This window comes from Phyllostomus hastatus, unplaced genomic scaffold, assembly GCF_019186645.2.
Source record: "Phyllostomus hastatus isolate PE091 unplaced genomic scaffold, TTU_PhHast_1.1 phas_contig_1, whole genome shotgun sequence".
Taxonomy (NCBI): Eukaryota; Metazoa; Chordata; class Mammalia; order Chiroptera; family Phyllostomidae; genus Phyllostomus; species Phyllostomus hastatus.
This window is the reverse complement of record NW_025333498.1, coordinates 45,932,646-45,960,016: the sequence shown is the minus strand read 5'-3', so window position 1 is coordinate 45,960,016 and position 27,371 is coordinate 45,932,646. Positions and strand designations below refer to the sequence as shown.

The window sequence follows — 27,371 nt, the reverse complement described above, 5'->3', positions numbered from 1 at the left end:
TTTTTCTGGTAGAAAAGATAATCTCAAAGGTTGTAGTTTTATTATTCAAACCATTAAAATTTTCATCTAATCTAAAAATCCTATTTAAATATTCTTTTTCTTTAAAATACCTATAAATATCCAATTCCACTAATGTGCTTCAAGCAGAAAATTTAAGTTGGTTACTTCAATAATGCCACAAATAAATAAATTTCTAGTTTTGTTTCTTTTTATTAAATTTCTGGTTTTCATTCATTCTAAATTGTATGGCAGTCATATTTTTATGTATGAAAATTATACTTTGATACCTCCTTGTATGGACTCACTATGGATCTATGATTCATTTACTAAAAAGAGTTTCTTTTTTTTTAATCTTCACCAGAGGGCGTGGGTATTTTTTCATTGCTTTTAGTGAGAGAGGAAGGTAGAGAGAGAAAGGGAGGGAGGGTGAGAGAGAGAGAGAGACAGACAGACAGAAACATCGACTGGTTGCCTTCTTATACATGCATGCCCTGGCAGGGGATCAAACCTGACACCAGGGTATGTGCCCTGAACTGGAATTGAACCTGTGACCTTTTCATCCATAGGATGACACTCCAACCAACTGAGCCACACAAGTCAGGGCAAAGATATTTTTTTTGCAGTCTGAACTAAAACAATCTTCCAATTCAATAGTTCAAAATAATTCTTCAGTAACATGCTGTTTCAGTGAATGATATTCTCTCAAGAGAAACATTCATATAGATGCATGTGCCATCATCATTTATAATGGTATATTGTCAAAGCAAAATAAAGAAAGCAGCAACTTTATGAAAATATCTATCATGCCTTACATACACAAGTAGAAAGTGGATATCACCTTCACTGGATACACATCTTCAAGTTATTGATTAGTTTCATTCCAAAATTACACAGTCCTTATGGGAGTATATGAATTTAAATGTTCCACAGACCACATGCAACATTTTTTCGGCTAGTTCAGCAGCCAAAATTCTTAAAAATCTGAACTATTTCTGTCTCCAGAAATCTGTAAATGTATGCTTTGTTTTGGTTTTCATTCTTTTTGTATTCTTATATCAGGTAGAGCACAGAACCCATTGTGCCAAATATCACTGTAAAACCTTGGATTCATATAGTGTGCTAGAGTATATTCAATGACCCATCTTTCATGCTAGGCTTGCAGTTGGTTTAGTTTATTCAATTGTAACTTCAGACAAAAGATCTTTTTGACAAATTCATACCTTCTTTCAACTTAGTATAATTGGAGAAAGATTCTCTACTTCTGAAAGAATAGGTATTGTTAACAATCATCCAAGTTTGAAGGAGCAGGTCTCATTAATTACTTGATAATTAGCCAAATACTTAGTAATGTGGGGATTGGTTTGGGTTTTTTTGTTTTGTTTTGTTTTGTATATTTGACATTTCTGATTTCAATGAATTTTTTTATTAAGATTGGAGAATTAAGGCAATTAGACAAAGAGTTCAAGTAAGCAAACTGAGAGGTTAGATAGATAGACAGATAGATAGACAAATAGATTTAGCTAACAAGATTTCAACATTTTAGGAGATAGGTGAATTTTTTCTAGGCAACAGATTCAGTGTTTCATTTTCATTTTCTGATATATAACAAAGTTCATTGGAAATCGCTGAAGATAACTGTAATCATTATATATTACATTAAAAATATATTACTAATTTTTTAGGAGTAATTTAGCATAGGTAGTTAAATAGTTATTAATAAGGGAGGGTACAAAGGGAGTGAGATATTAAACTTAATAAACTAGGAAGCTGATTCAGATATTAGGACAGCATTCTATTAAGCCTACTGGGAAGCCATTGTATTTACAGACTCATTCACACACCCTAGGGAAATGCTGCCGAGGAGATTTAATCTTCAGAGCAGACAGAAAATCTCCCCAGGGGTGCTGCTAGCCTGATACCAGATTATAGGAGGGAATAGGAGGAAAAACTCCTGTGTTGTTTGGAAAGCAGATGACATAAAGGAACTTTTGAACATGAGCAATAGAAGTCAGAATGGCATGTGGGAAATGTTTTTACTTTGGACATGTGCCATAAAAGCCATACAGGAGAAGAGCCTAACCTGGGAAAAACTTGAAAGGTAATGGATTGAGCAGAGAACCCAAACCTCAAGAGGTTCCAAAGAGGAATTGGTCAAGGGGAGGACCCAACTCAAGCTCAAGAAGAATCAGGAAGTTGGGTTAGATGGTTTGAATGGCTTCTTGATCATTACCGAGAACGATAAAATCATATGGAGGATCAACAGAAGTTTCGGTGCAGTTGCTGCTAGAGCACAGCCAGTCCTCTATGTTCCATCCCTGAGGGTGTATTATTTTCCTTAACACCAATAAAAATCAATAAGTGCTTAAACTTCTCTATGCATGTGTTGTTTGAAATTCCTCTCAACATGGCAAAAGAAGTCATTGTCACCAGTAAAGAAAGACCTTTATTACTTCAGTTACTAGTTTAAATATGTTCTTGTTATTATGTTCTTTAGTTACCTTTTATTCATTTTTTCAACCAAAAGTCATTCAGATTTCATTCTTACTGTTCACTTGAATTGTCTTAATGGTCACTCAGAATTTCTTAATTGCTGAAAGCAAATGCTACTTTTCTGCTCATATCTACAAAATAATCTAAATATTAATATTGGTAAAATGTTAAATAATAAAACTATTAAAACCATTTTGAAACTGGGAAAGTGTTATATAAATATAAGTAACTATTAACACTTTCTAAAACTCAATATTTTTTAAGTTTAAAAATTTAAAGTTGTACCCAGTAGAAATTAATTTATAAATTTATTGGAAAATTAAAAACAATAAAAACAAAAGAAGACAAATATTTATGATAATTTATAATTGAATAAATTAAATAAAATGTTACAGCAAATTTTTCATCTTGTCTTAAAGCAAATAACTAATTACCAGAATTGGGGAATGTAAAACTTAAACATTTTTTTTTTTTAATTTACTAAAATATCTGTATACACAGTGCTATGGACTCAATTGTTTTCTCCAGAATTCATATGTTGAAGCCCTAACCCTAGGAACATCTGAATGTGACTGCATTAAAAAAAAGTCTTTTAAAAGATAATTAAGTTAAAATAAGGCCATTAGGATAGGCCCTGATCCAATCTGACTGTTCCTTATAAAAAGAGGAGATTAAGACATACAGAAAGAGACCAGGGATTCCTGAACCCAGAGGAAGGGCAATCTACAAACCACGGAGAGAGGCCTCAGAGAAGCCTAGTCCTGCTGGCAACTTGACTTGGGCTCTAGTCTTCAGAACTGTGAGAAAATGGGTATCTGTTGTGTGAGCACTCAGTTTGTGATATTTTGCTATGACAGATCTACCAAAATTTTCAAAAATATACCTCCTCAAGTTTTTTTTAAAGCAGTCCATTCCATAAATTATTGAAGATAAATGTCAAAATCTTGCTAAGAAAAAATATAAAAGGAAAGTCACATGTCCTTTTAATGCCACACTGGACCATTGTCTAACCAGCCTCTTCTAGGATTAGTTAATTCTCCTGAGGGATATACTTTTGTTTAACTTACAATTTAACAGTTTTCATTAGGTCTCAGTCTCTGTGAATTTAGGTACCAATTTGTATATTGATAAACTTCAAATAACATTTGTCCAATACAGATGAAAACAACTTCAATCAGGTAGTAAAATAACCCTAGTTTATTGTCCAGTAAGACATTAGCTAGCATTAAATCTAACTTTGCAATCTCAAATTAGCATATTTTTCTTTTATTTATTGTAAATACCTGTTTCTTTTGTACACCTTTGGATCAACTTTATCATCCTGCAGATTCTTTCACTAATGAGCTAAATGACTTGTTAAAAAATGTTCACTACATAATTTTATGTAATGTTTTTAACCTTTTGTAAATTATACATTAACTAATTGTAGTACTTGATTTCTTCTTTAATTATTAGCTGTATAATCTCCAACCAACCAGAGATAACACATTTAAATGAATACAAGGGTTAGAAAATAATGTAAATAGGCTAAAACTTGTTCATGGGGGCTATGACAAACCTAGATGATGACCTGAAAGAATACATGCACTTCCAACAAGGCAGGCTCGAACTCAGCTGATGGTTTTCATATTGAAATGCTTCTTTGTTTTGAAGACTACCAAGACATGGATTTCCAGATTTCCTTTGAAGTCTTCTATTGTTTACATATGGTAAACTAATTTTTTTAAATTTTAAAGCATTTGTTTGTATCAAACAAAACCCATCTGCAGCCAACCTGGATCAAATGCCATTAGTGTGATTACACCAAAGCAGAGCAAACACTATACACCATTTAGTTCAGAATAAGCTCTATTTAAAAGGATGTTCTTGAAAAAGTTACTAATAGCCATAAAAGCCATTATTCATAGAATAAATACAAAATTCAGTTTAAAAAGTAGTAGGATGCTTATATCAGACCACAAACTTTAAGAACCCAGTACAATGATATGCGGTAGGTAATCTACAAACATTAGCTGCCTCCCAGAGAGAATTAAGTGACTGCCCTTCAGTTTATGGTATTATGACTGCTTATCATATTTATGTACTAGAGAACTGGATAAAATATGTTAATTCACAATAAGATAGACACTTAGTAGCTGTGATAATTTTGAAGTATTCCTCCAATATTTTGGTATTCCTTTCAAGAGGCAGAGTTTCCTTTTCCCTTGAATGTGGGCTGTTCTTTGTGATTATCTCATTTTAAATAGATTGTGGTAGAAATGACGAATGTGATTTCCAAGGATAAATCATCAAAGGCATTTTAGCTTCCCATTTTGCTCTCTTTCTCTCTCTTAGGATCACTCACTGTGGTGGAAATCTGCTACTATGCTCTGAAGATACTCAAGCTACCCTGTATAGAGGCTCATGTAGCAACGAACAGAGAAAAGTCTATCCCCAACAGTCACAAGAATGATCTTGAAAGCCAGTTTTCCAGCCCTAGAGAATCTGATGCTGGATGCCTGCAGTCCTGGCTAATGTCTTGATTACAATCTCATTAGAAATCCTATGATAACCATCTTGCTAAGCAACTCCTTTATGCTTGACCCACAGAATATATAAGAGATATGTGTTTACTATTTTTAAGTCAGTAAGTTTTGGGGGTAATTTTTTATACAAAAAAATATAGTCAAATCCCTATAGGTTTTTTTTCTGTTTTTTACAGGTTGAATATTATTTTTTATTTTTTTCAATTGCGGTTGAAATACAATATTATATTAGTTTCAGATATATAGCAATTGATTAAACACTTATATACTTTACAGAGTGATCACGACAATAAGTTGAGTGTCCATTTGACACCACACATAGTTTTACAACATTACTGACCAAACTTCATTATGCTGTACTTTACATCTCTATGACTATTTACATCCCCATGACTTGCAATTTTTACTTCTTAATCCCTTTCATCTTTTCACCCATTCCATAACACCCCTCCTATCTCATTACCATTAATTTGTTCTCTGTTATCTATGAGTCTGTTTCTATTGTGTTTTATTATTTACATTATTACAACTGTCCCCCTTTTACCCCCTTTGCCCCCCTCCACTTAGCCCACCCCCCATGCTCATGTCTGTAGGTCCTTCATATATATTTTTTGGTTAATCTCTTCACCTTCTTTCAATCAGTCAATTTTTTAAAAAATTTCACATGTAAGCAAAATCATATGGTATTTGTCTTTCTCTCCTTGATTTACTTCACTTTGTATAATGCCCTCTAACTCCATCCATGATCCATGTTGGTGCAAGTAGTAATATTTCATGTATATGTGTATAAATGTTCACCTGAGGATATGTTATAAATTCATATGTATATAAAATATAACTTTATACATATTTATATAAATATATGTTTATATATTTATATAACATATATAATCTTTACCTGAGGATATGTTTATACATTTTTTAGAGAGAAAGGAAATGAGAGAAAGGAAGAAGAGAGAGAGATCTATATAAGAGAGAAACATTGATTAGCTCCCTCCCATATGCACCCAACTAGGGATTGAAACTATAACCTAGGTATGTGCCATGACCAGGAATTGAATACATAACCTCTTAGTGTATGAGACAATGCTCAACCAACTGATCCATCTGACCAGAGCAGATCTTATTTTTTTTTGTATGGTTAAGTGATATTTCATGGTACATATATACCACATCATCTTTATCCATCTGCCTATTGATAGATATTTAGGTTGCTTCCATACTCTTGCTACTGTAAATAATGTGCAATGAACACAGGTGCACAAACATTTTTAAATATTAGTTTGGATTTCTTCAAACCTTTGTGGCTTTTAAAGGTAGATGTTGTTGGAGGTCATATTTAAACTTATATCTTAACCAGAGGCTTACAGTGAAAACAAAGTGTCCACCTCTCTTTCCTCTCTTCCAACTGTTTTCAGCTACTGCAATTATTTCTACTTCCACAATTCTATGTTACATGTTTCTATTACAATTTTAAAGCTTTTAAGATTTATATATACTTTATTGAACTTTCTAATATACAAGATTCTGATTTTATTCATAGTATCCCTGTATATATACATATATATCAGCTCTGTCCAGAAGGTATCCAGCTATGTAATATGGAAATAAAGATATTTATTGAAGAAGATACAAGAAACATTGTACATAGGATAATGACACCTTAGTTATTTTCCAAGTAGGCACCTTGAAACCTCACACAGTTGCTATTGCTGCCCTGTTGTGTATTTTCCTGAATCTCATTGATGGTCTGAAATATCTTCCCTTTTCAAAGGTAATTTTAGTTCTGGGAGAAGCCCAGAAGTTGCAGGGTACCATATCTGGGCTGTAGGGTTTCTGAGACACCTGAGTGATTTGATGTTTTGCAAAAAAACTCTGCATAAGACATGATTCATGAACAGGCATGTTGTCGAGCTGAAGCTGCCAATCACCAATTGTCAATAGCTGTGGCCATCTGAATCATCCCAATAGTTTCCACAGGGAAATGTTCAAGCTTAACACAAAATTGGATGTATGCTAGTTGCTCTATTTGCTCAGTCATTTTGAATGGGTCAACCACACAGCACTCATGCTCACTCAAAGGCATTTATGTGCCCACTGACTAGTGCGGCAAAGTCATCATTGTTCACATATGCGTATTCCAGTCCACTCTCCTTGGCTGGCATGTTACGCTGATGTTGCCCAAACCATTCTCATTATATTAACAATGGCTGGACTTGTTCAGCACAGAACTTGTAATTTCATACTCTCTCTCCCCTCATTTTCCCATAATCTTAATTGTTAGTTAAATTAACATTCAATGTTTTTGTAATTATGATTATATGATTTTTATTGACAGAAAGTATTTTATTATCATTATACTTCCTTTCTTAAACAATGTCGTTGATTCTATTTTTCTCCTTTTTTCTTTGTCATATAATTCATTATTGCATATTTCTATAAAAGAACTCTAAAACTTATCCCTAAATGGAAACAAAAACCACAATAATCTATTCATTATTTCTCTTTTGACATCTTCCTATCTCCTGCCATTCCCATTTTGCAATCTGTACTTGGCTTGCTCCACAACTACAGTCTTTTGGCTTTCTTTTATCAATCAAGATGTTTATCATTTGGTTGCTTTGAAAATCAAACATCCCACTTTCTTCCCAAGTAGAGGATAAATTGTTCATGGATATGGGGCCAGGGTAAGAAATCTGGTAGCCAAGATATTCTAAAGACAGGTTGTAAGATAATATTATTACTAGCCCAACTCTACATCTCCACCTTCAAATGTGTCCAGAGTATCTGTATTTTAGCTTTTCTGGGCTTCTTTATCTTAGTATTCCATTTGCACTTAGCAAAGAAAAATATATTAAAACTAATTTATTTATCATTTAATCATCTACTTTTTATTCTCCAAAATTAGTGCACGTTTTGTTTCCTCTCTTTTTGTTCTTAATGCAATGAAAGACATTTCTTTACTGTATTTACAGTGGACTTAAAGCAAACAAGCAAACACACACACAAACAAAAACAATAAAAAAATAATTTTGATCAGTCTGCAATGTTTAACAGAAAATCCCTGGGATCAATTCCAAGCAAGGAAGTAAGGCATCTGTTCATCATTTCAAAAAGATCATTGAGACTGCCATGTAAATAAAAAGGGATGAGTCTGAAAGCAGGTGACCAGTTAGGAAGATCCTGCAATTCTACAAGAGATATGATGGCTTCAAAGACTACCAGAACAATAGCAAGTTTGTGTGACATATATTTACCATATCTCTTTTGTCAACATTAATATATAATTATATTTGAAGGAATACATTTGAGGTATGTTCTAGCTTAAATGAAGAATTCAAGAATGATAGGAATTTTGAAGACGTCACAGAAAGTCAGAAACATTCCAAATATAGTTTCCAACCACACAAATATTATTGTATATTACAAATATTTTAGGCTAACATTTTTATTTACACTCAAATATTGTCCTTCAAGATGAAATGCTGCTTTCACTAAAGAAGAATGCTTTAGAGAACATCAAGCAAAAATAAAATTTAAAAATGCTAAGGTTATAAAGAAACTCTTTTGTTTTTCTAAAGATACATCTCTTATTTTAAGTGGAAACTTAACATTTAGGTTTTATCCACATTTCTTTGTTAGAATATTTTAAAATACTCAGTGATAAGACAATGTAATTTTTTTAATATATGTTTTCGTAATCTTTATTAAGGAGCATATACTACTTTATACTTTGTAAAACTAAATGTTATCCCTAAATAAACTGAATAAACAAAGGCTCTATTGGCTTGGTAGAATAATAAGAGTAATAATAATTATTATTATTTTTGACAGAGGGGAAGGGAGGAAGGAAAAGAGGGAAAAACATAGATGTGAAAGAGAAACATTAATTAGTTGACTCTCATATGCCCCTGACTAAACCTGCAACCTAGGCACATGCCCTGCCCAAGTATCATCAGACTGGTGACCCTTTGCTTTGCAGGACAAAACCCAAACAAATGGGCCTCAATGGTCAGGACTGCTTGGCATAATAATTAAAATGGTATTATAGTAGTTCAGCATGGGTGTGGTGTGGGTAGGAACATCCTTGTTAAGGAAAGCAACTAATGGCACAGTACAGTGCCCTCCCTTCTCCTTTAACTACTGAAAGAGTGCCTGTTCCTAGGCACCAGTACTATTTCTTAAGCACATAAAGCATAGTCAAAATGAGTATCAAGGTCGGTTCTTTATTCAGGCAGTCACAAAGCTCTACTTACAATTTGCATATGTATTTAAGAAAAAAGACAAGGAAGGTGCTTCTGACATAGGATAGTAAGCCAATATCAGATATTCATATGAATAGCAAATATTCCTATACTTTTTGTTAGGAGGAACATGAAATGGTGAGCTTTTTAAAAAAAAATATTGTTTTTCAAGTACAGTTGTCTGCATCTACTCCCCTCAACTCCCCCCCCAACCCCAGCCATCCCCAACTCCCTCCCCAGATCTCACCCCTTTTGAACCTACTGCCACTGCATGGTTCCACTATTCCTTAATCCCTTCTCTAACACAAGCAACAAACTAATCTAATTTCCTCTAATGGATGCATCTAGAGAAGATGACAGGGTTATTCTCTCTACAGTAAATACAGTTTGTACAAAAATATCTCTTTTTTTATTAGGCAAACTTTTACATTCTTATTTGACCCATAACTCAAATGGATTCATTCTTCATTCCTTTCTTATTTCTCCCCACTTCACCCCCTATTAAGTCTATCAGAAAATCTTATAACCTTCACCAGAAACTATATAGTTCTTTCTATGTCTGCTATTACTCACCTTGGTCAGGACAATACCTTCTCTCCCCTGATGGCTGCAATAGGTTCTTAACTCATCTGTCTGCTCCCCTTCTAAACCCACTGAAAATCTTCACAGAGCACCTAGAGTATTTGTTGTAATGTTACAGTTAATTACCAGTGAAGGAAATCTTGACTGAGAGACTCTAGGTATTTATTCTCCTGCATGAATGCTTTCAATGTACTTCACCAGCATTTTTATAAATATCTAAATTTGCTGAACTTTAGCTCCATTTTAAGTCAAAACTTTATGGAGAATTCCTTTTTTTAAGGTTTTGCCATGTATGTGAACCAGAAAATGAGGTGCAGCAGCCTTCCAGCTTTCATTTGTGTTATTGTTTTTTCCACATAGTTTTAATAAACAACAGGTTTTACCGTAAAATCCTGTCTATATTCTAATTTTCTAAAATATCACTCACTCCTCTTCTTAAAATCCCCAATAATTTCCCACCACACTTAGCATAAAATTCAGTCTTTAACATGGCTCACAACTCTTCCAAACCTCCTTATTTTCCTCACTCATTCTACTCTATTCACAAGCACCTCCTTATTTTTTCCCATCAACCTACAAAGAAAACTCATACTTTAGGGCATTTGTACTTGATCTTCAAGACAAAATAATATTTAAATATGCATAGCTTGTACTCTTACTTCAGTCAGGTATTCATTCAAATGTCATTTTCTCAGAAAAGCCTTTCTTAACCAGTCAATATTAAAAAAAAAAATCCCACCAAACTAACAACCAAAAATCCACATGCAGCAACTCATCCCCAATAATCAATAACAATATTCATTTCATTTGTGTATTATTCATAACTGATTAAAATTTACTACATATTTATTAGCTCCCAGTGTCCCCACACTAGAATATAAAGTTCATATGAGCAGGAATTCTGTACGTCTAATTCACTGCTACATTCCTAAAACTTAGAATTGTATTTACTCCATGATAAGTGATAAGTTCATAATTTCTAATCAATACTGGTGTTCTATTCACAATAAAACTTTCTCAAGAATCTCCCTACTGAAATATCTGCTCTCAACTCTAAATCAGAGTCATCTGAAGTCCCAGCTCCTTTGCTCACTAGTCAGCTGCATTAATTTCTTTGAGTTTACAAGTGAACTCAAATTCTCTACCCAGGAAAGATGTATATAAGAAAGATCTATATTATTTAATGTGGGTGAGTAATTTTATAAAAGCACAATTAGGCAGATAACAATTGCAGGAATGAGTACACAAGGTAAGTAACAATAGTGCTGGGAACTACAGTCCTATTCAACAATGTGGGAGAATAATAACAACTGGTGAGTCCGAATGAATAAGGAGGAATAATAAAGCAAAGATCAGAAGAATGTACTGACAAAATGCTGTACTGGGGATAAAATACAATCCACCACATGCACTTTTGCATTAAAATTGCCACACCTTGACTTCTAATAGTCTTACTGCTCCTGATTCTCTAGAGTCTTTCTTTCTTTCATGTCTACTCCTACAAAATACCATTCTATAACTCTGAGCTGTGTAACTGTGTGGTCTTTATCATTGTACTCTAAGTAAGATTTTACTGTCACCTTTGTCATGGTTTGTCTCTGAGACTACTGTTTATCTTGACTACTGTTTGTGCATATTCTATTACTCTAGGTTACCCGTTAGCTCAAGTTCCTAAAAACACAAACTTTTGATTAATCAATTATTATTGTTATTATAATTTATAGTATGTGTCATTTAATTATTATGTAGAATATAATATTTACTGTATTTTACTGTTGGTTGTTTATTATTCAAATTTGTCATATTTCTTAACCCATTCAAGATATAAACCCAGGATCTGAATCAGAGGAAACAAAAAATTATGTTTCCCCTAGGTATTAATTCCAATGTACAGTGAGTAAAGGAGAGAGTACACTGATCCTATGAATAAAGAGAAGTTCAGTTAGACCTATGTTGTCAGTTTCATTGGATCAGGTAAATTAAATTTCATCTGGTAAACCCAAAGACCAAATATTTCTAGAATGTTTCCATAGCTATGTTCACTGTTGGCAAAATATTTATTTATTTATTTATTGTTATTGTATTTTTTCCATTACTGTTTATCCCCCATAACTTCTTCCACCTCCACACTCCCCCCTGCAATATGATACTGTTATGTGTGCCCATGAGTTCTGCTTTTTTGCTCAATCCCTTCTCATATACTGTGTTTATGGATAGAAATATTTAACATAATTAGTATGTCTATATTAGCCAAAGCAATTTACAGAGTCAACACAATTCCTATCAAGATGTCAATGATGTATTTCACAGAACGAGAAAAATGTGCCAAAAATTTGTATGGAACCAAAAAGGACCTCAAATAGCAACAGTGATCTTGAGAAAAAAAGAACAGGGTTGGCAGAATCACTTTTCCATAAGGCCATAGTAATCAAAACAACATGATACTGGCATTAAAAACAGACACATAGATCAATGGAACAGAATAGGAAGCCCAGAAATAAACCCACACCTTTATAGTCAATTAACATCCAACAGAGGAAGCAAGTACATTCAATGGGCTCAAGATCATTTATTCAAAAATGGTGTTGGGAAGACTGGACAGATTTGTACAAAAAAATGAAACTAGACCACCTTCTTATGCCACACACAAGAATAAATTAAAAATAGATTAAACACTTAAATATTAAACTCAAAACCATAAAAATACTAGAAAACATAGGCAGTAAAATCTCTGACATTTCTTATAGCAATATTTTTCTGACTATTGAGAATCATTTTAGATAGTAAACCTATTCTAATGAAATGGCATGAGCTTTTTTGATACATATGCTCAATACAAATCAGTAAATGCCTTTAAACTGTTGACTAATTAACTTATTTAATTTCCGTGTTACATCCAATAGTCAAAACCAATCACCAAATGATTAATTTGTTTTTCATGGATAGAGATTTTTCTAGGATTTACACTGAAGCATCCTGAAAGGTATTAGGAAAACTCAAAATTGAGGAATGATGCAGGAGAAATGCAGTTACAGTCTAGCCCTGCAGTGACAAGTTCACAGTTCTCTACTCCAGACATTTTACTCTAAAGTTAGCCTAAGACCTATACAACTGGAGACACAGTGTTATTTTTCTGGGGATTTGCCACATGGAATTCCAGCTGGATACATTAGGAAATACATTTACTTCTACTTTTAGAATATAGAAAAAAGAATGTCTTCAGTTAGTTTGGGCTGCTACAGCAAAATACCACAACCTAGGTCTTAAAGAATAAACATTTATTTCCCACATTCCTGGAAGCTGGGAAGTTCAAAGTTAAGGTGCCAGCAGATTCAAATAACTACCTTTTTTCTGTTTCCAAACAGGGTAGAGAGAGAGTTAGAACTTTGATCACTTTGCTATTTACAAGGGTATATGTCCCCTTATAGAAATTCTACTCTCATGACTTTACCTAAACCTAATTATGCTCAAAGACCATTCCTACAAATACACCGCACTGTGGTTAGGGCTTCAGTATGAATTCTGAGGGACACAAACATTCAGCTTATAGTATTCAGAACTATGGAAAACTAAACTCACTTTGAAATTTACATATGATAAATAAAAAAAAATGCTAACAGTAAATTCTGAAATCTTTCATATTTATAGATGGTGTGTATTAATATTATATGAGTATTAGAGAGTGCTAACTCAATGTAAAGAAGATGAATAAAAACAGAGGTAAAGTATCATAATCCAAAAGTTATTTAATAAAAAATTTTGTTTAGTAGATCTAGACAGAGATTCAAATGGAAAATGAGCTAAGGCTGAAACAGACTGAAATGAATACATACATACATACATACATACATACATACCAGGGAATGGGACTAATTTAGAAGCAAAATCTATAATGAATAAGCAATAATTTTATTTTTGATCATGTATAGTCTACTAGACTGGAGCTGAGCCCATAATCAGCCCAAGACAAGCTAGTCAACTCCATATTAGAATCACAGAAGTTATGTCAAATTTTGCAGATTATTGAAGAATTACACATAGAGAATGGAACTGTCTACTGTTTACCTGAGAGAGAAAAATCTGATTTGAGTCATCTTTTTTAATAGGAGATTAACTCAGAAAATATTCTTATCCATCTCAATCATCTTTGTGCACTTCATCACGAGGAAAGAGCTGGAAATGACTACTTTTGTGAACCCCACCAATTTTGTTGAAAGTGCATATCTATGTCTCTACTTGAGTACTTTATAAGAAAAAATTTGGGAAGAAATAGTGACTGCAAATATGCTTTGTTTGAATACTGTATTGGAGAACCAACTTTGCTTATAAACCACTTACTTCAAAAGATTTTCTTCAAAATCTGCTATTAGCAGGCTAAAATGCTAGATAATATAATAAATACAGATATCTTTAAAAGGAAGAATAAAGTAACAATAAATATAAACTCTAACATTCTCCCCAAAGTTCCTTGGGTAATTAATATAATTTATTAAGCACATTATTATCACTTTTCCTCAATTTCTCAAAACATTGCTTAGGTGCAATCTCAATATTAAAGGTAGGCCTTTCTAGTGGGCCATATCAGAATCACTTGGTGGGCCTTTTCAAATGACATAGCCTTTCACAACTGACCTTGTTTACCCCCTTTCCAAGGTTCTTGTATTTCCCATTTAGACACTGTTTTGAGAGCCACTGTTGCTAATGTTAGTGCATCTAATCAATTTGGCTTGCTAAAACGAAAATAGTTGAGACCCACCAGGGCAGTATGGTGTTTTGCAAAAGCTATGTAGTCTAACCCAACTCAAATCTATACCCAATATTTGTTGTATGCTGCTATTTAGTTCCTCAAAGTCCCAATTTTTCTTTCAGCCTAAAGAGAAAAATATTGCATTTTAGTCTTCCTATTAGTCATTTTGTACTCACTCAATATGTTGTGGGTATAATTATTTGTAGAATATTTGGGAAGTTCTTTGAAGGGACCAATATTTGCCTTCCTAATGTACAAGAAAATATATGGGATTTAGATGGCCCAACTCTGCCTTCTTTTTATGTTTTTAATATCAATTTACTGTATTACTTATTAAAATTGCTATTTTATAATGTACTATTATTTTATAAGTAAATACATGCTTATCTTTTTTCAAATTTTTGAATTTATTTTATTGTATTTTTCCATTATCATTCATCCCCCTTAAATCCCCCCCCATAATCACCACACTGTTGTCCATGTCCATGAGTCCTTTTTCCTTTTTCTTTGCTTGACCCCTTCAACCCCTAAGCCCCTCCCCAGGGCTGTCAGCCTGTTCTCCATCTATGAGTTTATCTTTATTTTCTTGTTGTTCATTAGACTCCACATATGAGTAAAATCATATGGTATTTGTCTTTAATGTTCTCCAGGTACATCCATGCTATGCAAAGAGTACAATTTTCTCCTCCTCCTTCTTCTTCTTCTTTATAGCTGGGTGATATTCCATTGTGTAAATGTGCCATAGCTTTTTATGCCTTTTTTTCCACATATAAAAGATTGTTTATTTATTTCCTCATCCATTGAATGTTCTATTTTATGTATATTGTTGTTCAGTTACAGTTGTCCCACATTTTTCCTCATTGCCATCCCTACCCTGTGCCCCTACTCCCACAGTTAATCCTCCCTATTGTCTGTGCACATGAGTCCTCTATTTGTGTTCTTTTGCTTGACTCTTCCCCTTCTTTCCCCATTATCCCTGTCTTACCTACCCTCTACTCACTGTCAGTTTGCTCTGTATTTCCAACTCTCTGGTTCTATTTTGCTCATTTATTTGTTTTGTTGGTTAGTTTCCACTCAGAGGTAATATTTTTATGTTATTTGTCTTTCATCACCTGGCTAATTTCACTCAGCATAATGCTCTCCAGTTCCATCCATGTTTTCATGTAGGAGTTCCTTATTTCTTTCTGCTGCATAGTAATCTATTGTGTAAATGTACCACAGTTTTTTGATCCACTCATTTACAGATGGGCACTTAGGCTGTTTCTAACACTTGGCTATTGTAAATAGTGCTGCTATGAACATTGGGGTGCATAGGTTCTTTTGAATTGGTGTTTCAGGGTTCTTAGGGTATAATTCCAGCAGTGGGATCACTGGATTGAAAGGTAGTTCCATCTTTAGAGTTTGAGGAAATTCCATACTGTTTTCCACAGGGGCTGCAACAGTCCACATTCCCACTGTAACTTCTTTTTAGATGCTTGGCATTGCCTAATACATCTGAGTTTTGTAGTTAAGATACTGTCTATTATAAAACAGAAAGTAAATTTTTATCCTTCTTATTCCACAGAGGTGTGTTGAGTATCCAATGAGATGAGATAAGTAATAAAAATTTAATATTGAAATATTTTTACTAATATATTATTATGAAAGTTTTAAATGCAAGTCAGTTTGACCTATAATGATTGATTTTATCTTCATAGTAATCCTTTAAATACATTTATATATATATATTTTTAAATGATGTCTTCTATAGGTAAATTTAGAGAACGACATGTAAAATAATGGGGAAGGGAAGCTAAAGAGATGATCTCTGAAACAATGGATCATGACAGGTGCTCAGGCAGATTTGCATCAGTTCGTTATTTTTGCTTATATGCTGTAACAGAGGTTTTTATGTAATTATACATGTAAGGAATATTTGTATTTCATTATAACTGCACCAACTGTCATGGTGAATGCAGAGCTCATCATATTTAATGACAGCTGCTCTGTGACATGTTGATGAAATATGTAACTTACAAGAAGTCATAGAGGAGCCCAGCCTTGCTCACAACTCTGCCCCACTCTCATAATTAAGTTACTTCCACATATGTAATCACTTTTTTTCTGAAGTGACTGAAGTTACACAACTTAAATATGACTTCAACAAAAATTACTTGTTCCAATTAAAATATTTCCATTGACTTCATTTTTATAGTTTAAAATAAGGTTCTATTTAACATTTCAATGAAGTGCTTAAAAACTCTGTATTTTTCTAGATTACTGAAGAATGGTTTTAATAAATCAAATAAAATGTAAGTTACAAATTATTTTCTACAAATGTTCTAATGTGAAATTGCTTGATCAGATTTATTTTTAAAATCATTGTTTTAGAAATACATATTAAATAAATAATTACTACAGTTATAAGAACATACTATATAAAGAGGAAAATTTGCTTAAGTAAGCTCAGAAAATAATTTTACCTGGCAACTTAGTGAATATTGTAGTTATCTGATTATCAGTACTCCATTTCATAGAGACAAATACATTTGGATTAGTTGAGGCAATCACTCACATGGCAGGGACTTAGGGGTCTTTTGTTCAATTTCCAACTGCTAGCTAAGCCAATACCTGAAACACTCAAATCACACCACAGTAGTATTTGTCCTAATTCCACTTGTTATTTGCTACTTATTATGAATTATCATTTCTCCATAGACTCATAAGCTAGCCAATGTCAACTGCCCTCACTAGGCACTTTGGCCCACTGCCAGAATAAATGACTTTATCAATTATTTTATTTAAAAATCTCTTCGAAGTGTTGGAATCTATCTACTGAAGATTTATTTCTGTTCACTTAAATATATACAATAATTTTTATAATTTTGACACTTTTATATAATATAATTATTAAATAACATTGCATCATATGATTTTATTATGTTTAATAAAGATCAGTAATCAATCCCTTTAATTGTATGCCCAAAACATGAATGAAATGTTATTATTAAATCTAAATAATAATTTTAGATCTGAAAACTACATCCATTCAATAAAAGATTTTTTCCTTCTTAACTTAATCATATATTTTTTATTTTTCTTCTTATTTTTATGTTAGCAGCATCTGTAAGAATAAGGTTTTTTTTCTCTAAATTGTTAAATACATGGATGTACGTACATGTGAGTGTGTGTGTGTGTATAATATGTCATTTCAGTTTATGGTAATATTCAAGAAGAAAAGAACAGTTATTAGATTGTGAATTTCTGGCATGAGAAATCAAAGTGAATTACAAATCATAAATCACCCTTTCAGAAGAAGAGAATAAAAAAACTGATTTGCTAGGGAAAAATCTCAACAAACACAGGTAGTTACCACTTAGCATAAACCTAATACTTTCCAAGTTATTTTAACAAATACTATAGTTGATGAGCTTATATTTATCAATTTTGTTTCTTGCTTTTTTTTTCTAATCCACCTTCACTATCACACTGTGAACTATCATTCAGTGGAAAGAAATCACAATTCTCATTGAGGTAATGCTGTAATAAGCATTGAAAATAATTAAGTCTACCTCTGCAATTCACTACTTATATAAACAGTAAAACTAGATGTGTATGTGTAAGTATATGCAAAACATGTGGTGAATATGTTAAGTGCATTCATCCTTGAATATATAGCTCTTCATAGCATAAATTATGTTATACAATCTAAGAATTGTGTCTCCTGGTATGTAAATAAATTCCTCAAAGAGTGGCTTATAATATGAAGAAACACTCACTGTGGAAGGATTGAAGAATATTGATTGTCCATTCATCTGTTATTCTTCCTGTTCTTGTTATCTGAATACATTTGACCTGATTTGAAGATTCTCTTGATGCAATCCAACAAATCATATCTTCATTGTAAATAAAATCCAGAGTATGAATTTCTTTTCCATTAACTGAGCTCAGGGTTGCCATTTTACTTCCATTAAGATAGAAAATATCAATTGTTTCAGAATTTGCAATTAATAGCATAGGTGGTCTGTCTGTAGGTTCTGGAATAAAAGAGAATAGGAAAAGTGAGTTCAGTAAAAAAAAATTCCTCTTTTTTTTCTTTTTACAATTTTGCATTATTTATTGACTTATTCTGTATTTCATTCCATCATAAATAAAATTATACTTATAAAAGTATTTATTAATAACCCTTACACATGCTTCACTAACTATATATTTCAGCTCACTTCTTTCTCTAAGGATACAGACCACTGAGCATTTGCATTTTGTATTTCCTTAGTAAGAATGTGTTGTCCATATCTGAGAACAATGTTATTTGCTTTCTTCTTGGTAAGTAAAGGAAGTATTCTGAGTTGTTTTTCTAGCAGTGATGATGGATCTGGACTGACCTATCCATACAGTGTTACTGGCTGCCTTTGTGAGCAAGGGAATGCTTTTCTGAGATGGATGTATGAGGTCAGAAATAGATTCTCTGGAGCAGAACATGCAAAGCTGAGAGGCTCCTGCAAAGAGGACCTGTGGCCCAGCCTCACTGGATCCTTGACTGACCTCAGGAGTCAAATAGTCACATATCCCCTTAGTCACTAGATTATGATTACTGAGCTACTTCCTTTTACATTTCTCTACTATAGTCAGGAAAATAAGATCCTAAAGGTAAAAAAAAAAAGTGTTCAATACTACTTATTGAACAATACATTTTTGCAGGATTAGGATTGTGAGCTTTGGATACATACTAATTGGCCAGAATTTTAGTACATTTTAATATTTGAAGGTAACAGTAAAAGCTCATATAAAATTAGTGTTGAATATGTTTAGCTATACAACTATATTCAGAATATCTTTGGTACTAATTAGCGAACTGAAAAAAAATGTGGAGATCTTCAACTCTTATTTTTCTCTTATCCCACATCCACTGTGTCATTAAAATCTTTTTGACTCTAATGTCATACTTATCAGGAATCCTACCATTTTTCAGTGACCACTACCACCATCTTGCTCCCAGCCATCATCATCTTTTAACTAGATCATTCCAATAGCCTTCTATATGGTTTCCCTGATTCCATCCATGCCCTCCTCTTTTTTAGTCTATCTCAATGCAATAGTCAAAGTTAAACCTTTAAACTGTTGAGGCAGACCAAGTCAATCTTCTGCCCAATTCTTCAAAGGGCTCTCACTCAAATTAGAGTAAAAGTCAAAACCTGTGTATTGACATAAATCCCTACTTGATTTCTATTCCCATTACCTGTTTGACTCAGGCCCTTCATCTCCTGCCTATTCTCACCCTTCTGTATCTCACTTCTGATACATTACCATTCTTATTGGTCCCTCTTTGAACAAGCCAGGTAAGCTGCCCAATCAGATGCTCTTTTGACTTCCTGGAATTATCATCCCCAATATATTAGAATGGACAACTTGCTCATCTCCTTTTAGGCATTATATGAATGCCACTTTTCTGGTGAGGACATCTCTTTATCTTGTAAAAGTTGTAAGCCCCTATACTCTCTATACCAATTCTTGCTTTATTTTTCACTTACCATCACCAAACATATATAACTTATTTACTTTTTACTGATTTATTATTTTCCTACTTTTGCTCTAGCATATAGATATAGCTCCAGCATTTTGATAAAGCTTGGAACCTGGTGGTAATTTGATACACATTTTCTGAATAAATGAAAAATACATGTGAAATTCTTACTAGTAGAATTATTTAGAAACATTTTGTGAAATATTATAAAAGAATTTCATTTCTTAACCTATGTATGGAACCCAAAGACAGGATGTTCAGAAAAATTTCATAAACATTATTAGATCTTTCAGAAAACTGATACTGAGAATTGTAAAGGTAGAAAAAATAAGGCAAAAACTTATACTATGACTAATATAATTAAGTTTAAAGTTTTGAATATATCATTTAATGGTCTTTATCATTTCTGTGGGAGTAGGGTATCAGTCTCCTTGTGTTTCCCTCAGATGGAACAGCCATCCAATGAAGATTATTTTGGGTCTCCCCTTAAAGTTTTAAAATGTCAACTCTAAAAAGCATCCCAAGTCCTTCCACAAGTATTTGTATTTTTTACCCACCTAAGAAGTTCTCCTAATCAAGCTACAAGATTTTTCTCTGCCTTCAGAAAGACAATAAAAGTTTTTGACTTCATAAAAACATCAAAACAAAGAAAAATTAATGACAGTAACAAAAAACTCAATGAGATGATAAAGCTGGTTAGCCCAACAGTTTGCTCCTGTGGAGCAAATAGACTTGTCCTAGAAAGCCTAGTATAAACCAACAAAAATAGTAGCCTCAAAAATGTTAAGATGACTTCACAATAAAGGCTCTCTCAGCACATAAGTAAAATTGTGAATTATCACTGCTTAATATAATTTTGTCAAGTGACTATATCTGAGCTTGGCTGGCCAGTTAGCTTCTCTCCTAATCCCTTAAAATCATCTTGAATCATGTAATACTTGCCCTTGCCATTCTCTAATTTGGAGTCCAGAGTTAGTCTTTCTTCAATACTCTTAGCTCATTTTGTTTGTTTGTTTGTTTGTTGGTTGGTTGGTTGATTTGTTTATTTTCCCCTGTTGACAGTGTCACTCTTGAACCCTGCTGGAACACAGATTTCTCAGGTTCAGAAGGGGTCTGAGATGGCTTGATGTCAGGTTAGCAGAGGTATACTGGCATTAATGTTGGTGCTTATTTTCTTCACTTGGGAACTGAAATGACCTTTATTGAAGTTGCCTCTCTTGCAAAAATAAACCACTATTGAAAACTGCTTTGCTGCCGAGCTTTATGAGAACTCCAGATGCAGACTATAATTTCTTAACTGGCTACTAGTCAGTAAATTTAAGTATGTCATAAACATTACTTGGAGAGAGGCTGGGGTTTGAAGAAGCACTGAGATTCTTTAGAAACTGAGATAAAAATGAAATAATGATCAACCCAGTCAACACTTCCTTGACATAATTGATCAGTCTATTTAATTTTTATAGCTGCTTTTTGAGTTAATCAATTGATTATTTTAATGCAAAACATATCAAACTAGGATTTTAAAGATTCAAATGAACAGAAAAACAGTAAAAAGGAAACCAGATCTTCATTATCTGATATGTTTTGATTTAATAATGGTGACTTTAAAATTCAAATGATGTACAAGAGAAAGGATACTTACAAAATTAGTTGAGATGTCCTTTACTGAAGTAATATTACTAATTATTAACTGTGGTTTTCTTCTTTAGACAAAACTTAAGGCTTAACATGAGGATAAAGGAAGCCATTGAAAGATAAGAACCTGCAAAAATCATCAGGGGCTAAGGACATAAATCTCTTTTTTCCTACTTCATCATGCAAGCTGATATAAGCCTGGCAAAGACAATCTGCCTCTATGTGCACCACTGCTGATCACTAGTGTGCATCATGACCTCAGGTTTCCACATGCCAGTTGAAGAGCGTCATTAACTTGAGTAATGAGGATAAAAGACTGACCAGAATAAATGTGATGTTCTTATCAAATGCCATCCTTAGAGTCAGTGGACAGCTCCAAAAAGGAGTAGTTGAAAAGTACATTAGCTGACTTCAGTCAAAGGAATAACTACATCAACACTTAGTGAGAAGTAATAAATATTAACTTTCCACATAGAAGAGATTGAAATACAAGGAAACACTCAATCAATATTCTAACCTAGAGAACCAAGACTTAGCTTGAATAAACCTCTCCTAGGCTGTCAATTGATTCATGCTGGAGGAAGTCACCCTCCTCTGCTTCACCAATCCTTGTATGTCAGCAGTGCAAACAACAGTATTTTTGCCCTGGCCAGCGTGGCTAGTTGATTGGAGCATCATCCCATAAACCAAAAGACCATGGACTCAATTTCCAGTCAAGGAACAAGCATAGGTTGCATGTTCAGTCCCCAGTTGGGGCGCATGTGATAGGCAGCTGATCAATGTTTCATTCCCTCCCTCTCTCCCTTCTTTCTTTCCCCTCTAAGCTTGTACTCAGGTGAGGATAAAAACAAACAAAAAAACAAAATAATATTTTCCCTCCTAGTTATAGAGACATATATTTGTGCCCTGTATGATCATGAAGTGATTTCTTCCTACCATTTATATCATATTAGTAAGTGGAACAGTTTTTGAAAACTTTTTAGAAAACCATGAATTAAAAAGAGAAACTAAAGAACATAGAAAAGTTCATTTGACGAGATTCATAAAAATACCTTTTTAAATTTCAAGCTACTATAACCATATCCTTAGAAACATAAACTTAACCCCTCATAGTCAAAAATATACTAAGAGTTTACACACACACATGTGTATATATATATATATAGATATATATATAGATATATATATAACAATATGATTTCAATATATATCTGCTGCTAACTAAATGTTTTCAGAGTGAATAAAACTTATTTTAAGGTTTTGTTTAAATTTGCTATTCTTTCAACTCTAATAACATTATTTTAGCTAGTTTCCTTTTATGTGATTAGAATTGTGAATTCAGATACTTACAAATAAATATAAATAAATATAATAAATACATATAATGCACATCATCTAGTTATATAATATTCTGATCTACCTTAATCCAGTGATGAAAAATTATCTCCTCTGAATAAGATCGGTAGGTACACCTCAAACTTGTTAAGTCAATGATGAAAAAGAATCCCAGTTTCAACTGAATAAAAGTTTAAGTAATGACTTGCTTGTAAAATATATAAAATATATAAAATAAAGAGTCAGAGTAAGGCTAATGCATGAGAAAAGAGAAAACTGTAATCTCTACAGTACAAATGAATGGCTTTTAACCAATATGAACTTAAAATAATTGAAAGGATATTTTAAATTTCTAATCATAGTTTATCATGTATAAATTGTATCAACTCTTTTGAAATACATGTTTTTAAAAGATTTTATATATTTATTTTTAGAGAGAGGGGAAGGGAGGGAGAGAGGGAAAAAAACATCAATGTGGAGTTGCCTCTCACATGCCCTCTACTTTGGACCTAGCCTGCAACTCAGGCATGTGCCTTGACTGGGAGTCAAACCAATGACCCTTTGGCTCATAGGCCAGAGCTCAATCCACTGAGCCACACTAGCCAGGACTCAACTCCTCAAAAATAAGAAAAATGAGATGAAGTAAGAAATAAGAAATAAGAATGTTAACAACTTGTAATGAAAAATCACATAAACCTTCAACGGAAGTAAACTACTACTATATGAAAAAAATAAAAAAACAATCTAGGGAACACTTTTTTTTAAATTCTAAAACTGGGTACAGAAAGAACAGAAAAGTTGTATATGAAGTATCAGGAGAAAGTCATCTAGTTTTGAAAAGAGAGAGAAAGCATTGTACAAATAAAATAATAAATTACAGGTCAAAGTCAACCAAACCAAACTAAAAATGTAGATAGTTAATATTATATAAGATAAAAAATGTAGGGCTGACATAGTTCATTTTTCATTTCCAAGACATATATGACTAAATCTGTTTCTCTTTTTCTTAACTATTTTTAATGGAAATTTCTCTTCACTGAAGTGAACAATACTTAGAATATAGATATATTGTGCCATATATCAAAGGAAACTATTTTATCACATTTTATAAGAATAAATAAATATGAATCAACAGTGGAAACATTAAAATGCATTAAAAGTAGTATTGGGCTAAGCAAGAAAATGCATGCTGCTACAACTATCCTATAATTTACTTTAGAACTGTTTTTTAGAGTCACAATATATTTATGTTGAACTATTGTTTGGGTGAAAATGCTTTACTGATTGTATTTTTATTTTATTTTTTAGTATTTATAGATATGTCATTTAACTAGGATCAAAAGATCAGTAAGACAGCCTACTTCAAGAAAGATATAAACTAGTAAAAATATTAAGGTATATATACAAAAGGTCTGTATTATTAAGTCAGGTTTGGTACATTTTATAAAAGATGTGTGATGACATTGAGTTTTATTTTTTAACATTTTTATTGTATTTTTTTTTCATTACCATTTAACCCCCTTCCACCCCACCCCACTGCAATTCACTATACTGTTGTCCATGTACTTGAGTCCATTTTCCTTTTTTGCTTGATATCTAGCTATGGTCCATTTGTTTGTGTCCTCTAAATTCATATGTTGAAATCTGAACTCCCAAAGGCAATGGTATTAGGAAATGGGGTTAGGGGGCTTAGGCAAGTGCCTAATTCATGGGAGTTAAGACACTCATCAATGGGATCGGTGCCTTATAAAAGAGGCTACCTAGCTCCTTCTGCCATGACTGGATACCACATGTGTCTGTGACTATCTGCCACCCAACAGAGAGCCCGCACCTAACTGTGCTGTCACCCCGATCTCAAATCTCCAGGCTCAAGAACTATCAAAATACATTTTTGTGTTTTTTATAAGCCACCTACGTCATGGCATTTTTTTATTAAGACATACTTTTTAATTATCATTGAAGAGAAAGGAAGGAAGGAAAAAAGGAGGCAAAGAAACATGGGTGTGTCAGGGAATCATCAATGGGTTGCCTCTCCCATGTGGCCCAACTGGCACCCCAACCGGAAATCAGCTTGCAACTCAGGCATGTTCCCTGAACAGGAATCAAACTGGTGACCTTTGGCTTTGTGGAACAATGCTCAACCCACTGAGCCATGACAGTCAGGGCTAAGATATACCTGTTTAGTAAAGTCAAAAGTTCTTTAATAGAGATGGCATGTGATCTCAACCTTGTTTTAATGGAAACACAGGAATTGGACATGCAGCATTGAAAATAAAGAGGTCAGGTGGAAAAAAAGTAGTTTTAACAAAAGCAAAGATGTGGGGGAAAGTAGAATGTGTTGGAAGATATTGACCTCAGTGTTTTGGTTTTCTGTAGGCTAGAGCAGGTCTGAGTGGTAGAAACACTTCTCAATATTAGTAACAATAGCTAACTCCTTTTGAGCATAATTTAGAAGCCAGATACTGCAAGGCATGCTTCATATTTTTTAGTTTATTGTATACTCAAAACATACCTAAAATAAGGTTCTAACATTATCTAAATTTTATGGATAAAAAACTTAATTTATATATAATTTAAGTAACTTGTTTAATATCACACTGCTACTAAGTGAAAAGAACTAGATTTAAAATTATAGAGTTTATAGTAGCTGAGAAAGTAGGTTGAGAAAAGTTTGCAGTTACTTAATGTCAAGATAATAAACTTATTTTTAATTCAGGGTGCAATGGGAAGCCACTGTAAACTTTGGATAATATAAGATGGTAAAAACTGTGTTAAAGATCAAGTTGGAAATGATTCATAGGATACTTTATGGGTGAGTAGAATATACTGGAATGGATAAATTTCCCAGTTAAATGTTTAAGTTTCTTTGCTTTTACTTTAAAATAGTGTATTATAGTATAATTCATATCTGACAGGAAAGTAATATCTAACATTTTTGTTTACACACTGCCTTAATTGTAGTATTCTGGAGTGAGGTTGGAAAAGAGTTAAGTGAGGGGGAAATGTATCTTTGTTTCTGTTTAGATTGATGTAGAACGGAAAGAAAGAATGGCCAAGTGTGCCAACAGTCCTACTGGAAGCAGAAGTCATTAGGAGAAAAATAAGCAGCAGAGAATCATTAGAAGGTCATTAACATACTAGGGTCTACACATGTAACTAAAGAAATGCATTGCCATTATATTTTTAACTATGAATACGGTAACCAAAAATCATGAAGAAAACAAATAACTTGTGGACACAGGCATTGGATATCAGTATTATGTAACACAGAAATGCTATTTTAACTTCTCAGGAAAGAGGTTGTAAGGACCTAAAATAAATGGCATTGAGTTCTTAAGTAGGGATGGGCTGGTGTAGTAAAATAGAAGTACTAAATTATACTGACAGTGAGGGTTGTGAGGATTACACAGAAATTTAAGATTTGAGTGATGAGGAAAATGATGTTGTTATAAAAAATGTAAGGAAAGAAAATGGAGTCACTTCTGAGAGATGATGAGTTTAGTGTTGGCACACTAATCCGGTGTCATGTTTTGCAGCTTTGTCTTTGGCATTGTAAAACTTTACTCTTGTAAACTATTGATCAACCCAAATTGACCATGGACTTCAAACAGTGAAACATTTTTACTATTTACACCTTACTACTGAAATACTGGTACCTTCATTAGAGGATATTTCATTTGAAGTGTGATGATTAAGAGACAATGAAATGTGTTGTTCCACAGGAATAAGCATAATTTCACAAAGACAATAAAAATTAATAATATCATGCCCCCTCCCTCACCAAAACAAACCAAACCAGAACAAAACATCTCATTTTAAAATTAGCAGTCCTTACAATTTCCCTGTTTTTTAAAAAGGTGGTCCACCAGAATAAGAAAGTATTTAAATTATTATCTGAGACCTTATTTGGCAAATGGTTAAGTGTACAATAAATGAATACATTGAGCTTTGGCTGGTGTAGCTCAGTGGATTGAGCATGGGCCTGCAAACCAAAAGGTCACCAGTTCAATTCCCAATAAGGACACATGCCTGGGTTGCTGGCCAGGCCTCCAGTAGGAGGCACACAAGTGGTAACCACAGATTGATGTTTCTCTCCCTCTCTTTCTCCTTCCTTTCCCCTCTCTAAAAATAAATAAATAAAACATTAAAAATAATAACTGAATAGCACATTGACAAATGTATAGATATGGACTCCCCAGTGTTTTAAAAAAATATTTTACAGAATTTGTAAGTTTGAAAATGATAGTATATTTTAATAAGTAAAATGAAATAAATGATGCATTGTAACTTTTAATTAAAAAATAAAATAC

At 33.1% G+C, this 27,371-nt stretch overlaps 1 protein-coding gene across 1 annotated transcript in view; it reads right to left on the bottom strand.

Moving 5' to 3' along the window:
• Positions 1-27,371, bottom strand: part of LRP1B (LDL receptor related protein 1B) — a 1,811,620-nt gene that overhangs the window by 937,593 nt on the left and 846,656 nt on the right. The window contains exon 6 of the mRNA XM_045853515.1: positions 18,347-18,604. Coding sequence (XP_045709471.1) covers positions 18,347-18,604 — 258 coding nt within the window. The remainder of the gene's footprint in view (positions 1-18,346; positions 18,605-27,371) is intronic.